An 18,407-nucleotide genomic window follows, 5' to 3' on the forward strand; every position below is an offset into this window, starting at 1 on the left:
GCTTGTAGGAGTACAAGTCCAACATAATAAATAATTAAAGTTTTAATGGACTTTGATTAAATTAATTAAACTAGTTGGACTATCCCAATTAATTAAATCAAGCCCATTAATGTTAATTATGTAATTAGGGTTTAAGTTAATTATAAATAATACTTGAAAGTCAAACCCTAGCCCCACTACAATTATATCTCACGAGAACACCTTCTCAAAAAGGGAAAAAAATTCGGCTGCTTCAAGAGGGAAAAGGATTTGTGAACCGTCTCTCAATTATTTCTCTCCTACGTAAAATCTCTTCTACTTTTCTAGTGCAAATTAGAAGAGGATCAAACAATCTAGTCGTGGACTTGATAGGAGGATAAAACAAGGAGATTATTGAAGAAAGTTCGTAGGGAATCATCAAGAGCTAGATCTGTTTATATCGGATCAGTTGGAGCCAAGTGATCTATTCACAAATGTATAAATTTCTAACACCCTATGAATTTTTGTTAAATCATACGAACGTCCAAAGCAATATTATTTTGTTTTTCAAAATAAAATAAAAATTTTAAATCTTCCGCTGCGTTTGGGCGTGTAGAAAACCAGATCCAACAGTAGTATGATTAATATCGGGTATGGCAGCATTAGCACGTACTCCGTTACGACCACGACCTGCTGAATTTTTGGTTGACGAAGTGAATGGTTTGCCCTTCAAGTTGCCTTTTCCCTCAAGATTAGATCCATATTTTTCCAAGTACCAATCTGGAGTACCATGGATGTCAAAGCATGTAGCAATATTGTGACCTGATTTGTGACAGTGAGAACAAATCAAGGCCGCCTTCTCCGTTTTATCGAGTCGCGGTTTGGATCTAGTATCCATTCGTACAGCAAAACCTACGGCATCGGGTTTCTCTTCAGTGGAGCGTGTGATCCCCCGAACCCGCTCATCCTGAGCAATTTGTTGGAATGCCCGATTTAGTGTAGGGAGAGGATCTTGTGACAAAAGAGTCGTCCTCAATTGAGCATAATATTCGGAACACAGGCCAAGAAGAAATTGGTGCAGTCTATCATTGGCACGCCGTTTTTCATGTTGTTTACCAACCTGACAAGTACACTTACCACACTTGCAAGAAATCAAGGGCTCATGTTTATCGAGTTCATCCCATAAAACATTCAATTTACTGAAATAAACAGCAACAGGCATAAGTTTTGTTTGCTCACAGCGATTAACGTCCCCTTTGAGTTGATGAATACGTGGGCCGTTCACAACCGAGAATCGTTCGTGCAAGTCATCCCACAATCGTTTAATCATCATAATTCGAGAGCATGGAACGTACCTCTGGGTCAATCGTATTCGTGAGCCATGAGACCAACATGCATTGGATCGTGACCCAATCATCTTTCGTACAAGGTGGAACGATGTCTGTTATTGTTCCATTAAGAAAACCGAATTTGCGTCGAGAGGAAAGAGCGACGCGAATAGCATGAGACCAATCATCAAAATTGTCAAGCTTCAACCGAATGGGAGTAATAAAGTCGCCAGGGCGATCTTGCGGCCCTAGGTAGAATGGCGAACTGGGATCTATCTTTGCCGGTGGTAGAGGTGTGGTTCCTTCGGCCATGGTTAAGAAAACAAGGGAAATTATTTTTTGAAGCAACCTAAACCTGGCTCTGATACCATGACAAATTAAGGTCTTGTGTTGTTCATTCATTCAACCAAATATTTATACAAGAGAGACCAAATCAAAAAGATCTCAAGTTCCCTAAAGAATCCCATGATTCCCGACTATTCTTTGGAATGAGATAATATCATATAATAATGCAATCACCTAGATATGGTGTATCCTTAAATCAAGTAATTAACCCCGTAACAGAAACATGATGACGGAGCAGGTTCTGATTAGCTGGATGACATCATGGGAGACACTCCACCAAAAAAATTGAACCATATGTGGCAATGATCGAGACGCTCCAAAGGAACGACCACCAGTTCTTAATAGCATACACCAACTGATAGGCATGCTTAATGGTTTCTACGTCCCGATTCTGGATGGATTTCGACCGGTTCTGGATCCAACAATGCCGGAACCGGTCCAAATTCGAACTGGTTCGGTTCCAAGGTCATGAGTACCAACAGGTTCTGGACCTATTCCAATCGCTTCCAAGCCTTTTTTAAAAATTTAAAATGTACAAAAATAAATGGTAGAAATATTATTTTTATTTAGTATTTTGAATTGAGAAAATACATCATACAAAAAAATAAATATAAATGAAACATGATATCTATATTAAACATTTAAAATTTATGACGATTTACTAAAATATATGGTCCAATTGATTTTTCCTTTTTCTTTTTTAAATTCTATCCAGTTTCGGTTCCGATTCCATAAGTGAAAAACTACCCTGATCCATTCTCTAATGGATTTGAGGCGGTTTTTTGGAACCAGTTACTTCAAACCAGTTGCAGGTTTAATGAGTCAGTTCTGATCAGGTTCTGGAATATCGTTTACGTAAAGACTGAGTTGGTTGATTGTAGCTAGGGATATAAACGAACTAAGTCGAGCAGAACAATATCAGGCTCAAGCTCGAGCTCAAGTCGTTTTGAAATTACTAAGCTCAAGAATAGCAAAAGAAAATAAATATAATAAATAAATAAACACGAATTTGTTAATAGATATTAAGATTAACAACTCATACATCATCAATTCTTTCATTTGTAAAGATCCACTTGAAGACTTTGAATAGTATTAACCCATTTCGTCTTTGGACTTATCATTTTCCTAATTGAAACTCCTAACACACTCTCGATTAGGTCGCAACCTCACAATCCGCATAATGTTTAATGCTTTTTATTCCAAAACTTGAAACACAATTTTTAAGGTCTTTGTGTGAAGACTGTAACTCAACTAAACTTTGAATTTTATCGCTAATGTATAAGTGAATAGTTTTGTGTGTGAGAAAATTAATCCATTACAATGTGCATACTCTCAAGTGTATCCTCACACACAAGGTGAAAAAAGTCACACTAATCTATTATATTTATTTAGAGTCTTCTTCTTGGGTTTGCTCTCATTTTAGCTAATTTATGTACGTTGTTCATGCTTTGAATCTCCTTCAAACTCTTGTATTTGATCTTTAAGATGTTGTATATATAACCTACAAGAGTGATATATATATATATATATATATATATATATATATATATATATATATATATGTGTGTGTGTGTGTGTGTGTGTGTGTATCAAACACAAGAATATGACCATTAGGAAATGTTGTGTACTGTTTCTGACATTATAACGTTCATATTTGATTTTTTGGCAGGTTGCTGGTGTAGTCCAGTTCCAAGAACGAAATGATTGAATGACTGAACCAGTCTTATGATCAAAATGGTTGAATGACTGAACTGGTCGGATGATTAAACGGTTGAATGAAACACTCAGATGATAAAAGCGATTGCATGAGCAAAACATATGAATGCACATAACCGATTGGATGAGCAAAATGGTTGAACACGTGTGGTCTAATCTGGTGATTATAAATCTTGATTCGTTTATTTTTGGGCAAAGTGAAAAATATGATATTTGTAGTCCTTCGAAATGCCGGCACTGCTCATGTCTAGCAGGAAGTTGTATCCGTGTTGCAGACCACCAACTTCATCGTGATTTATCAGATTCTTAAGCTTCGATTCAAACATCGAACTTTGAAGATATTTTGTAGATCATTGTCTTAAATTTCCAAATCATGCTGAATCGTTCCATTACGATAATTGAGCTGTAAGATACGGCCAAAATACCAGAGTTGGTCTATCGAGCTTTCCGGCTCTAGGATGTTTGGCCAGTCGGATCTTGCGGCAGCCATGTCGCCTCGATAACATCCGAATTCACTCAACTGATCTAAATTATGATTTCTAGATATTGAGTTTGCTTTCCAACAGTTTTGGTTTCTACTCATTTGGATCAATAGTGTGTTATCATCACAATACGTGATCTCGCCAGATTTTCAGCTTGACTTCATTTAAGTTACAGTTTGTCAAATCTATCAACTTGACATCTTGCAACTACGAACTTGATTAAATATATTAGAAAAATCACAACAAGTTTTTCTATCAGCAAAATCAAGATTGCTAGTACAAATTCCTTTTATAGTTTTAAATTGAATTGTTATTTCATTCCACTATCAAAATTATTGATCGAATCATCATTCATTAGACAAATTAAACTAAGACATATTATTATGTTATCATACAATTTGTTTCTTATGAAATTCTATTCTTATTCATTCCAATCACCACATAACAGACTTCATTTGGTTAAACAATAGTGAATTCATAATTTTAAGTTTTAATCATAATAAGTTCGATATCATGAACTTAAAATATTATTAATATTGAATGACATATTAATTTAGTATATAATTTTTTTAAATAACCGCCATAATATATCATCCTATAATTTAGATTTTCGTTTTTTTTTATCAATATGAATTCATCATACTCTATTTAAAAATTTATATTCTAAAATTTCTTAGTTGTAATTTTTTTTTTATCAAATTCAAGTAATTTACTGTAAATATGGTTCATAAATCATAGTAAGATTTGGTTTTACAATTAATTTATTTGATTAATGAGACGCCTAATTTTATTATTCTAAATCTATAAGTTATACTATTATTTTATATTTCTATTGATTATATATAATTATTTATTTATTTATTTTTCTAGATATGACAATGCGGTATACCAATTTAAAATTTGGATTATATTTTATTTATTTATTTTGCTAGTTTTCAAAAGAATTTTGAGGCATAATAAATACACGTTTATTAAAATTTACAGTTAGTAGTACAAGTTCATATTATTTTAATGTGTTCAATCCTTTTAAATGAATTAGATTGTATGTTTTCGTTTAATTTTATTTATTGATATGCTAGTTTTTTAAATAATATTTTAGCATAATAATTTATAGATTTATTCAACATACATATGGCTTAGTGGTGTAAATTTTGAGGTAATAAGGAATAAGTAATTGTATTTTGTTATGTTATTTTATTTATTGTGTTTTAAATAGCATTTTAATATAATGATCTGTAAATTAAATTAAAAATAAAATTGTAACCAAATAGATTAAATTCATATTTCTTTTAAGAAGGTCTTGTGATCAATCCTTCCAAATACATTAGTACTAATATTTCTAATTATTAACTCAACAAATGAGTTGTGTTCGAGCTTGAGCTCACGATCTATATATAGACTAGCATATTCACTAATATGTAGACGAGACAATTTCGAAGTAGATAAACGAGCCAAACTCGAGCTTGCTAGCTATATAAACAAAAATATTCGCGAACAATAAACGAACCGAGCTTGCGAATATACTCGCGAACTCACGAGCTGAATATCCTTAAACTCGAGAACTCACGAGCTGAATATCCTTAAACTCGAGCTCGGCTCGATAATATTAACAAACAAACTCGGATGAGCTTTTTACCGAGCTAAACTCTGAATAGCTCGTTAGCGTTTTGGTTCGTTTACATATCTAATTGTAGGCATCAGACATTTGAACGTTACTACCTTATCTGATCATATTTTAAATTAGAGGTCGTTGCTCAAATAATATATAGTTTAATTTCCCATTTATTTTCCTCTTCTTCAGCGTAAAATTTAATTTATCAATATGGAAGTTGCTTCATTAATCCTTTTAATTTATGTTTCGATTCAGAACTTCGTCGAGAAGAAGGAAGAAAAAGAAATTCTAATTAATTTGAGATTCAACTGTTCTCTTGCACATGTAATTGTGTCCGAATCACTTTTCTTTGTAGTGGAAATCAATTGTTCAAGTTATTATTATTATTATTATTATTATTATTATTATTATTATTATTATTATTAAAAGGTAACCAGAGATTATGCTTATTAATTATTATAATAGTTCTCTTTCGATCCTTTATTTATAAAGAGAGTACATGGAAACAAATTAACAAAAGACATAATTATTATTTTATATTAGATTCAAAATTATGTTTTTTTTTTATTTTGATAGTTCTAATTTTGGTATAACTTCAAGGATATAAAATATTAGTATAAATGATCAAAATCGTGAAAAGATAAAAATACAATATTTTTTCTTCTTCTTCTTTTTTTTTCGTTTTTGATCGTATCTATTAACGCCCATCAATGTTCATGCACCAATGTGGGTGCATGAATTATTAATCTTGGCTGACATGGCAGCCAAGAAATTCATCAGAATGAACGGCATTATTTCGCAATTTGCGACGGTTTTTCAATATCAAAAGCGTCGTTACTTTCGAATTTTTTTCAAAAAAAGTCGCTATTTGCGACGGTTTTTTAAAAACTGTCGCAAATAGCGACCTTTAAAAAACCGTCGCAAATAGCGACCTTTTTTGAAAAACCGTCGCTAACATAATTCACCAACGGCTCTTTTGAAAATTAAATACTACATATCATATTTAACAAACCATAACGGCTAGTTTGTATCTAATATTATAAAATACAAACTATAACGGCTAGTTAAATAAAATAATAACAAAAAGCACTATAAATACAAATCAATATCTACAAATTTATTCATTCAACCAACACATTTCTACTCATCAACCACACTCAATATATATTCTCTACCATTCTCATACTTATATTTGTAGGTTCAATATTTATTTCTTTAATCCTTATTTGTATACAATGTCTCATTCTTCGAGCAGCTCGAGCTCCAGCTCCAGCTCTAGCCCAACAAGCGAAGACGAAGTACAAGTTGAAGTTAATGACGAAATTTATGATCCGGGAGAAGAAATGATGTTATGCATGCTTGAACTAAGCAGAAAAATACATGAATCTTCTGAAAGTAGTAACGAGATTCGACGAAGAAGAAGGTTCATCCAAAGAAATCGTGAAGCCGGTCAGTTGCGGCTCGTCAATGATTATTTTTCCGCCAGCCCAGTGTATCAAGATCATATATTTCGAAGAAGATTTCGTATGGGAAGAAAGTTATTCCTTCACATTGTGAATGCACTTGAGGCCAATTCAATGTATTTTCAATTGAGGAACGATGCTGCTAAAAGGAAATGATTGTCACCACCTTTTTTTCATTTATTAATAATATTTTAATGAATATTGGAATTAAGTTATTTTTAAAATAATAATACTATTTATTTTTAGTAATATTTGTTGTAAAATTTTAAAAATATTAGAAAGATATTGAAATAATTAAAAATAAAAAAAATGAGTAAGTGGACAGTGGGACCCATAAATAATGAAAGTTGATATTAAATGAATGTGGGTGTGTGTTAATAATGGGAAAATGTTAATGTAACGAATATGTGGCTCGTGGACCCCATAATTTTTGATGAGATGGAGAGTTATTAACATGGATTAATTCGAACGGATGCGGATGCCCTAAGAAGCCATAGCCAGACACGTTATATAAGCTTATTAGCCGAAGCCGGCCATCTTAAATAAAATCACCAACTTGGGAATATTCTCAAAATAATTGATCTCAAATTCTTTTATTAAATATTACGACACTCGGATTGCACAATTAGAATCGGGGAACATTTCAAATAGTTTTTCTTTTCCCTTTTTCTTAGATATTAGTTTTATATTTTCAACTTTATTTATATTTCTTCCTTATCGGCGTTTGCATTTAATTGAAAATTATATATATATATATATATATATATATATATATATATATATATATATATATATATATATATATATATAAAGTTAAATGAATTGAATCATTCTTAATTATTATGCACATAACTTGAATGGTAACAACAAATGCATAATTGTGTTCAATCAAAATAATTCATACTCAAGTACAAGCAAATGCGCACATATATACCACATGATCCAAATTGCATGTGCCAAATGTATCGATCCAAACCTCATGCATATATATATATATATGCCAATCGATCTCGCCATCATGCATAACCAATAAAAGAAATCAAGAATCGTAAACAAAAGGGCAATGCCTACTCCAGTTAATAATTCTATGAAGATAATCACATTGATAATGGGAATACTGGCAGCATCTTCATTTTCTGCAGTGGAGAGTCGTCCAGACACCACTGTGCAATCCCTTATCTGCAACTTGAATTCGTATTCACCAAATGGCCCTTTTGCCAGCAGTGTGGCTTATGTTTTAGCCGATCTAACGAACGTTACGCCTTCGCAGCAAGGCTACAATTACTACACAGTCTCTCCTTTCAAACCCATTGCTTATGGACATGCAACTTGTAGTGTAAAGCTGGGAAATTCGGAGTGCGTCAGTTGCTTGATTGCTGCACGAGGAGATGTGTCCAGATTCTGTGCTAATCGCATCGGTGGCCAAGTTACGATGGTTGATTGTAGCATGAGGTACGAGAACTATGCGTTTGCGTAGATTGGCACGACAGGCACTGACCCCAGAAACGATGTTTTTTGCTAAATAATATGTTCCGAATATGTTTTGAGTCGTTTGAATTCACGTTGTGTTACTTTTCCCTATATATTTCTCATGTACTTTGATATACACACCATATGGTTCTTTGTTCGTGCGTTGTGTTTGGTAGCTGGGGCATTGTATCTCATTTCTTTGACATTTGAATCATGTGGGCTTAGCTTATATATAAATGCACAATCTTGTGAATTATATTGTATTTACTGTTACCGAAATTGCTAATATCAGAATCGTAGAAGCAAGCTCGTAAAGGCAAAGTACTAAACAGAACAAGTATATTGTTGAAAATATGAGTATCGTATAAGTAAGAAAAAAACCAACCGAGGTTTGTAGCAAGTAAAGTTTCCTTAAAACAGATTTTTCACTTCCGATATATGCTTTGAGGATTTAACCAGGCGACTCTTTCCAAAGAGCAGTGATGTTGCACAAATCACCACAATGGCGAACGAAAGAGTACATGGGCAGCCGAAGCACCAACGGTCAATTAGATACAGCACCAACGGTCAAGCATGTGAAAGATCTCACATGGCATGTGGAAAGTCTCTTCTGAGTAAAAAAAATTGTAAAAGGTGACATAGTCTATGCTAGGTGATTTTATTTGGATCGGTCCGACATTCAACTCACCCAAGTCATGCTCGTACGCTTACACACAAGTCAAATTGGTTCGATTTTGATTTTGAATATCAAAAATCAGTTAAACTGATTAAACCGGCAACATATGTATAATTATTTTTGTGGCGGACATTTTATAATTTTTACTTTTTATACTGGTCTTTAAACATATCTTTAAAAAATATTAGGTTTAAACAAAAGTTCAATTTATTATTATAAGTCCTAAATCATTATAATTATTTCACAACTTATTATTTTATTTTATTGAGTGTTTGAGGTGTTAAAAAAATAAAAGAAAAAACCACTTTTTTTTAAAAACAAGTATCGATTATTTCGGTAATTCGGTTACCCAGTAGCCGAAAAACTGATATTTTATGGCTTCGGTTTAATCTGTTTTAATGGCTCGGTGGGTGAAAAGATTCATTTTGTTTGGTCTCGTCGTTTTCAGTTCGGTCGATTCAATCGGACCGATTGCACACCACTAGGAGGGAAGAGTGCTCGATGGTGCGTATAGTTGGCTCGGAAATTACTCAGCAAGGCTTCGTAGCTCAGAATGGCTTATAGCTGGTTGGGATCCGACCTCTTTTGGTGAGGTTAAATACAGAGCCGGACCTTTTATGAGACCAACCAAGCGGTTGTCTCAGGGTCCGGTCCAATAAAGAGCCCAAATTTATATATATATTATTTGTTTTTTAACTCACTTCAAATCTCAACCCTAATTTTTTGTTTACATTCAACAAATAAAGTTTACGGTCCCTACTTTTATTAAGCCTGAAGATAAGTAATTTTCTTCATGAATTATGTTTTATTTCCATTTCAAATATTCTTTATAAATACACATTTATATTTATTGTAACGCCCCAGATTTGACGACTGTCCTCACTGTACCAAGACGAGTCTTTCCAGCGTGCTTATGTCCTCACTCACACGCACCCTAGGAAACTTCCCAGGAGGCCACCCATCCCAAAATTGCCCCAAGTCAAGCACGCTTAACTTTCGAGTTCTTATGTGATGAGCTACCGAAAAGAAGATGCACCTTCGTGATATGAGTAGTACCAATCAAATCTTTTAAGCCCTCTTCAACTGTTCAGTCCATTACATTGCCCAGTCTCGGAATCCCTCTCATTCCCGTGTGGGTCAGTTCATTCATGTTCCCTTCACCTAGAAGCCTGCCAGGAGCCGCTCATTGTCCGTGCAACTGATGGCACCGGCGATCACCCCCCGCCCTCTTCGGCCCCGGGCCTCACATGCCCACCAGCTTCCGCTTGGTTCGTCCCCCAACCACACCGTACTAAGAGAGGTCGGCTCTGATACCACTTGTAACGCCCCAGATTTGACGACTGTCCTCACTGTACCAAGACGAGTCTTTCCAGCGTGCTTATGTCCTCACTCACACGCACCCTAGGAAACTTCCCAGGAGGCCACCCATCCCAAAATTGCCCCAAGTCAAGCACGCTTAACTTTGGAGTTCTTATGTGATGAGCTACCGAAAAGAAGATGCACCTTCGTGATATGAGTAGTACCAATCAAATCTTTTAAGCCCTCTTCAACTGTTCAGTCCATTACATTGCCCAGTCTCGGAATCCCTCTCATTCCCGTGTGGGTCAGTTCATTCATGTTCCCTTCACCTAGAAGCCTGCCAGGAGCCGCTCATTGTCCGTGCAACTGATGGCACCGGCGATCACCCTCGCCCTCTTCGGCCCCGGGCCTCACATTTATACTTGTAGATTAATCTATCAAATGATATTCACTGAAAATGAAATTTACTTCCGATATGGTCACTGTAATGTGCTTAGAGATCAAAGAATTTTTTGATTTTATAGTTTCTACAATCATAGAAACTAAAAGTATAGTTTCTTCAATAATTATCTTCGATCAACAATGTCACAAGATAGACTAAATGGGCTAACTATGTTGTCGATTGAGAAATAAATGGTCTGACAATTATATTATACAGATTTAATAAATATTTTCGCCTCTAAAAAACTAGACGAGTAGTAGTTATGTAGTTATTTTAAATATTTATTGAGGTATTATTTATGTAATATATTGGTTTTGATATATTTATGTATTTATTGGTATATTTGTTATTTGCAAATTGAATTTTATATTTATTACTCTTTTTCAATTTTCGTTTCAGGCCTCATTCAACACAGATACGGCTATGGCTATGGTTGGATATACATCTCAAGTCAACGAAGGATCTTACCCAAAAGAAGGAAAGTGCCAATTTGAAAATAGTGATCCTAACTCTCCTGTGGGAATTCAAATCCCAACAAATCTAGGTTGATTTAGATAGTTTGTACTAGCCAGAAAGTGATCTCTGACGCTAAAATCAAACTTTCGACCTCCTTTCTAACGTTCATTCTTTTGTTTTAGGCTGTCAGGATATGCATACACCCCAGCTTGGTGAATTGGTCTCAAAGTTTTTTTATCCTCAGTGGTTCTCCGGGTATATCGACCCATATTTTCCCCAGAGCATCAGATGATTTCTGGATTCACGAGCAGGGTAAGTGGCAATCTCTTAACAATCAACGCACGATGGGTACCGGCCGGTAACCAAAAAAGGGACTAAAACTAAGATTTGGCTAGTTATTTCCAATGGCACCTGGCCTTAAATTGGTATGGCCAGGTTAAGTTAAGTGATTTAACGATCAAACTTGGCCTGAGAGCAATCCTTTTCGAAGAACTCTTCCCCTGAGAACTATGGTAGTTAGGAAATGAAAACTAATTTATCATATATACCAAATATTTTCTGAATTATGAACGTTGTATCGACTACATTAGCTGGGATAGTTGAACTAAATAACCCTTTTGCTTGTAGATTTTCTGCCAAAATACCAAAGAATGAGAAACTGAATTTGGAACATGACGCCCCCAAAAACACGAAAATGTTTTCTGCTGTTTCATGAAATGCATGTAAGAAAAACACAAAATCTTGTTCTGAGTTGAATGCGCACATCCTCTGCTAACTTTGTCTTCTCTCTTTTCCACATCCCCCCTCTCTTTAACTGTTTAATAAAATCAATAATTGGATTCTCGTTCAATACCAGCGAAATACTGATTACTGTTGTATTAGCATATCAATTATCATATGCTGTTTTCCCTTGTTTGATGTTAACAATTCTTATATTCTTCTGAAATCTCAAGACGGAAAGGAGAAAAGAAAAAGAGAACTCTATGCCATTTCTGGTCTGTGTTGGTTATGGGGTTTGTGTTAACACAAATCTCTTTTATAAAAACAACAAGAGTGAGGGCCGATGAACATCTATCAACTTGGAATCAGGTATTTTATTCGACCCTGGTTCAACGTAACAAGACAACACAAATCACTGAATCTGAGTGTATATGAAGCTAACACATAAAGTTATAGCTGGAATTGCATATGCAGAGATGGTTTTCGAGATTCTTGATGTGCTTGAGACTCGGTATTTTGGCATAAAGTTTTTCGAAAGAACTTTCATAAAGTCAAATCGGTAAATCTCGAATTACAATACTTAAAAAGCCAAGGTGGAATATTTCCATTTGCCCATTCTAAACAAACCGAGATCGCTAGTGCTTTGCGAGCTAACATGGTGAGCAACACTATTGGCTAACTAATTCATTTGACTAAGAGATATGAAAATATTTGTCCCGATCAGATGATTGATTTCCAAAGCCAAAACACCTACAGCACCGAGTTCATCATCTGGGTTGAGTATTGCTCTACCAGCGTCAGAGGAGTCTGATTAAATACACAAGTTGGGGAGACCAAGCTTCAAACATAAGTCCATTCCACGTTGAATTGCAAACAGCTCCTCAAACATAAGTCCATTCCACGTTGAATTGCAACAGCTCCGCACCATGTACAGTACCTGGATGCCTAATAGCATAAGCAGGAGCTCCACATAACATCCCTTTGTAGTCTTTGACAACTGCCCCAATGCTAAATATGTTATTTGAATTATCAAAACTCGCGTCGACTTCTAGTCTAAATTGATGAGGTAGCACTACAAAAAAAATTCTACTTAGCGACGGTGTATGAATAAATTGTCGCTAATCAGCGATTGAATATGACTTAATTAGCGATTGTTTTGTCAAAACTCGTCGCTACTTAGTGACGATTGTCTTCATGTTCCGTCACTAATTGTTTTTTTTTTATAAAAAAAATGTTGTTTTATAATTTCTTAAAAAAAATTATTTATAAAAATTTTTAAATAATCTCCTCAATTCATCTAAATTAATAATTTTCAAATTTGTAAATAATGTATCAAACGATTAAATCTTGCGATAATAAACAAACAACAAAATCGCTTAAGAAAGATAAATATATCACAAATATGAAGAGGTGTGAAGAAAAAGGACCGAAACGCCTAAACTTATAGACATTTTGCGATGGTTTATTTAAACTGTCGCTAACCGTGACGGTTTTTAACACGAAAAATCGTCGCCGATTTGGTACAGAACCGTCGCTATTAACGACAGTTTTATGAAAAAATGTCGCTAATTATAGCGACGGTTTTGATTAGCGACGGTTTAAGCAAAACCGTCCCTAATTATCGACAAGTCTCAACGGTTCCCTTGCACCATCGCTAATGAGCGACGGTGGAACCATGCTTAGATTGAAATGGGAGAATCTGTGTCGACCCAAAAGTGTGGGTGGCATGGGTTTTCGTAACTTAAAAGCTTTTAACAAAGCACTGTTAGCTACACAAATATGGAGAATTAAAAATATGGAGAATGATCCAAAAACCCAATTCTTTTATGCACAAGTTCTTAAGGCTCGATATTTTAAACACGCGGACGTTATGAAGGTTGGATTGGGTTCGACAAAAGTATGGGTGACATGGGTTTTCGTAACTTTAGGCTTTTAACAAAGCACTGTTAGCTAAACAAATATGGAGAATTGTCAGAAACACAATTCTTTGATGACACGAGTTCTCAAGGCTCGATATTTTAAACACACGAACATCATTAAGTTTGGATTGGAATCGAATCCATCTTATATCTGGCGTTCTATATTGTGGAGTCGTGATCTTATAGAAAAAAGATTGTGTTGGAGAGTGGGGTAATGGTAGGAATCTCTCGGCTAATTCAGTACCTAGTATACATTCGTATCATAGTAGTGCTAATCTACTTTCTGATGAATACGCTAAAGTGGAGAACTTTGTTACAAGTTTAGTAGGTTGGCACGAGGAAGCCGTGAGCAGGTATTTTCCAGTACACGAAGCTGAAGCAATTCTCAGCAATCCTTTAAATCGGCGGGGAGGTGAAGATATCAGATATTGGACAGGAAGCAAGAATGGTAAGTACGTTGTTGAAATAGCTCTTAGTTAACACATGAACTTGAATACGAATAATGAGCAGTCTACCTTAGAATGTGTTTTAATAATTAAATATTCACCAGCATAATAAAGTGATATATGCATACAAGAAAAACAAACCTACAACTACAATGGCACAAAAGGATAAATGACATGCAGAAAAATCAGTTGAGACATTGAAAACGAGAACTTACATCGAGCATTGATTCATACAAGAACCATCATTCGACTCGTTCCTTTTCTCATAGACAGTACAAGCAAAAAGTGGCGCAAGCTGTAATGCTTCCTAAAATCCATAATCTGTCCAACCGGTTTTCATATCTCATCTTCTCCTCCTTGAGCTCGCTCTGAACTTTCGAGTACAGATGACATGACTCGAGGGCTTCACTGTAATTCTTGCTCCTTCGACAGCTAAGTGCTTCTTTCAGTACCAGCAAAGTGTTTCTACCATTAAGATGAGAACCCTCCATGTCACCAAGTTGCATGCTTAGCTCTGTTATCTTCAGAGTCGTACTTGTACCTTCACCTTCAGTATGGATCAATCTGAACTTCATGGTGAGAATGCATTCCACCACTTGACAAGGAAGGATATCTTTGGCCGGAAGAACAGAGCCGAATCGTATCAAGAAATCCTTTCCTGTTGGCCAATGTTTCTGTCCTCCAATGGTGCTCCAACTGGATAGATTTGCAGCTTTCTTGATTTTATGGTTAACAAGAATCCAACTAAGCCTAATGCCACCACGGAGTTCTTGCCAGAGCTTTCCATCTTTCCTCTCTCTTTCGATTGACTGAACTGGAGGCAGGCCGTCGGATAAAGAAATAGTGACTGCATCTGCCTGATCATCCTCTCCAGCCGTATATGCAAGAAGATCCATACGAAATGGGCAATCATAAAACCACCCATTAAAGTCATTTGCATAAGGGATGCCCCAGAGGACTTTAGAACAAATTGTTTTATCTCGATATCTGATATCGACCAAAGAGACAAAATCAGAGGGTGAAATATCTTCCACTTCATCCTCATAGCCATAATATTCGGCTTCAGCCCATTCTTGAGGATATTCGTAATAGTCATTCCAACGAAACTCACGAACCTCCTTGTTTACTATGAGGGGAAAACAATCGGCGTAAAATTTTTTGAATCCACCAATTGACGAGATAAATTTTTTAACATCGTCTCTATTAGTTGAAGGCCACATAGAAGAGCATACATTTTCCCACAATTTTTCTTCCTTTGAAATAGAGCAGAATGTTGCACAAGAACAGGCAGCACTAGCCAAAGTTGAACCATCAAGACGACCAAGTATATCGTAGAAAAGATCGCTGCTCAATGGTGTCATACTTTCGACCGATGAGATAGACATGGTTAGAATTCTCTTACCATCTGAAAGAATAGAAGAAACTATTGATGGATAAAAACCATAAGTGAGGATGAGAGAGACACAGACACATGATTACTCAACACCATTATAAAGTTTACAGGACCATGCATAGGATACAATAGATTATCAATAATATCAGCCTTAGTAATGGTTTTTTTTTCGTATTTTGAGAGTTGTAAACCATCGAATGAAAAACATCCCCATGTCCCATTCGTGAATGCTGTGGCCACTCCAAATCTATAAGTGATCAGCGCATCAAGCTAAGCTTACACACAGTTCAGAGAAGACTACAACAGGGGCACTCCACTGTGGATTGAAAAAATAAAAATAAAATTTACAACAGCACATATAGAACATGGTGGCTCAAAAATTCAAGCCTGCAATTTGTTCCGCAGCTTATCCTGGTTGCCATGAACAAAAAATGAACCTTTGGCACTGTTTTAAAGGAACATATTCCTACTTAACAATTGCTTTTCCCAAGGTCTATTCTTGCATGTGATAAGTTCTGTTAACGAGCCAAAGTTTTGTACAGATTATGGATTAATAATATCAAATAGTACCTAATTAACACCGCATCTCGAAATCAAATCAGAACACACCAAACCCACCTAATTAACACCGTACCTCGAAATCAAATCAGAACACACCAAACCCACAAAAGTAAAACCAAAAGGGCCAGCAACCTACCAGCAAAAGGCAAGATTTTCTCTAATTTGCAACCACAAAATTCGATTAATCACCCATCTTCTTAACACGGAAATTTTTGCATGACGCGTAAACAACACCAAATTATTGCGATCATAAGCACAATTCCAAAAATAAGCGCAACTCAAGAAACAAAAAGGCATAAAAGAGTGAAAAAGATTCAGATAAAAGAAAACCCACCTCCCAAAGTTGCATAAACGGAATCAGACTCGGGTCTTCAGCAAAGATTCACAGTAAGAACTATAACTGAGAAATTGGGGAAAATCGATGAATATTTCTACTCAAAAAATAAGGTAAATCGAAGGCCCACTTGCAGATCTTTTTTGGAAAATATTATCTTGTGGAGTAAATTTCGTTTGTAACCACTGAGTTTCCGAAAGGTGAAAATTAGAAGGAAAAAAAGAATGGGAGCCGGCGGACGACTTTTACGATGACGCTTTACCGCATACCCAATTCCGGAGATGGAACTTTAGCGACAAAAGATATTCTTAAATTAAAAATTATTATTACATCTCAATTTTAATATCTATTTTTCCTCTACAAAAATAGAACCGAGTGTAAGCAAGTTTAAACAACTACTTGAAAACGATATCAAAATTTCTTTTCTTTTTACCCTCCTCTTCAACATTACATATAAATTATAATAATTTCAACAACGTCGATCTTTCGTCTGAAATCTTTCCCAAAAATAGACGCCCTAATCGTACCAATACATTTGAAAACTTCTCAATTTTAAAAAAAACCTTACGGTTAGTATTTTTAACGCAAAAAAACTTTCTTTTTTCTACCATAATATTATTATATTTTTTATCGAAATTAAGTTTAATAGAGAAATAGATTTTTTGTCATACACAACAATGTGTACAAGCACACTAATTATAATATTCATATCAAATTACAAATGTCAAATATTCATTTTATAAATTGATTAAATAATATTTCAAATAACTAATATTATGTTACACGTAACGCGTGTGCCTCAGCCGCTAGTATCTATTTAAATTTGAATATGTTTGACTGCGGTCTAAAAAAATAGCAAAAATTTGTGTTAGACGGTTTCACGAGTCGTGTTTTGTGAGACAGATATCTTATTTGGGTCATCCATGAAAAAATATTACTTTTATGGTAACAGTATTATTTTTTATTGTGAATATTGGTAGGGTTGATCTGTCTCACAGATAAAGATTCGTGAGACCATATTACAATAGACCTACTCAAAAAAACCTAGCACCACATTAAAAATGATGATTTATTTAGTTGTATTACATGAAAAAATTAATACAAATAGCCTTCAATAATATATATACATGTCTTAAAACATATTCCCAATACAAATTCAAATATATTAAATTGATTGTATTTGATTATACATTATAAAATGTGTTGTATTTACACTTATTATATTTATTGTTAATTGCAAAATTCTATGAAAAACAAAATGTAAAACATCTTAAAATGATAGTGTGAAAGTGTAGAGATCTTAATTTTTTATGGATACAGCACCTATATTTATTTCAAATTTGGCAGTTGGCACTTATCCACACATTCATTTTGGGTTATTGGTAGATAAACCTTAAAAACATGTTGCATTTGCCATGTATTTACCACCAAATTTATATATTAAATAAAAACAGAGTCGATGTTATATATAGTAGGTTTTCATCAAAAATTTCATAGTACCAAACCAAACAAATGCGAATTAGTGATGTAATGGTCCGAAAATTCGTATTTGAAAATTTGCGGAAAAATTTAAAAATTTTCTTTTAAATAATTAAAAGATTTCATTCATAAGATAAACTGATAAATAAATTTCAATATTCAAAATAGCAGCGGAATAATTTAATGTTTTCCAAATTTAAAATTTTCTTTTTAAAATAATTAAAATGCCTCATTCATCAAATAATTTGATAAATCAAGTTTAATGTTCAAAATAGCAGCGGAAGAAATTAATGTTCGCTAAATAACAA

General features: G+C 34.5%; 1 protein-coding gene and 1 pseudogene across 2 annotated transcripts; both read right to left on the minus strand.

Moving 5' to 3' along the window:
* Positions 1-544: 544 nt before the first annotated feature.
* Positions 545-1,835, minus strand: LOC140808478 (uncharacterized; annotated as a pseudogene).
* Positions 1,836-12,947: 11,112 nt separating this feature from the next.
* On the minus strand, positions 12,948-16,925 carry LOC140831938 (F-box protein At2g27310-like). 2 transcript variants are annotated; one of them, XM_073195664.1, is made up of 3 exons: positions 16,621-16,925; positions 14,548-15,737; positions 12,948-12,964 (listed from the first exon to the last, which is right to left on the minus strand). In XM_073195664.1, exon 2 carries the CDS (start codon positions 15,715-15,717, stop codon positions 14,596-14,598), a length of 1,122 nt encoding a protein of 373 aa, XP_073051765.1. In that variant the 5' UTR covers positions 15,718-15,737; positions 16,621-16,925; the 3' UTR covers positions 12,948-12,964; positions 14,548-14,595. The 2 variants fall into 2 exon arrangements, with proteins under 2 accessions (XP_073051765.1, XP_073051755.1); XM_073195654.1 differs by lacking the exon at positions 12,948-12,964 and having other exon boundaries at positions 14,508-15,737.
* Positions 16,926-18,407: the final 1,482 nt, after the last annotated feature.

The sequence above is a fragment of the Primulina eburnea genome, chromosome 1 (genome assembly GCF_022965805.1).
Source record: "Primulina eburnea isolate SZY01 chromosome 1, ASM2296580v1, whole genome shotgun sequence".
Taxonomy (NCBI): Eukaryota; Viridiplantae; Streptophyta; class Magnoliopsida; order Lamiales; family Gesneriaceae; genus Primulina; species Primulina eburnea.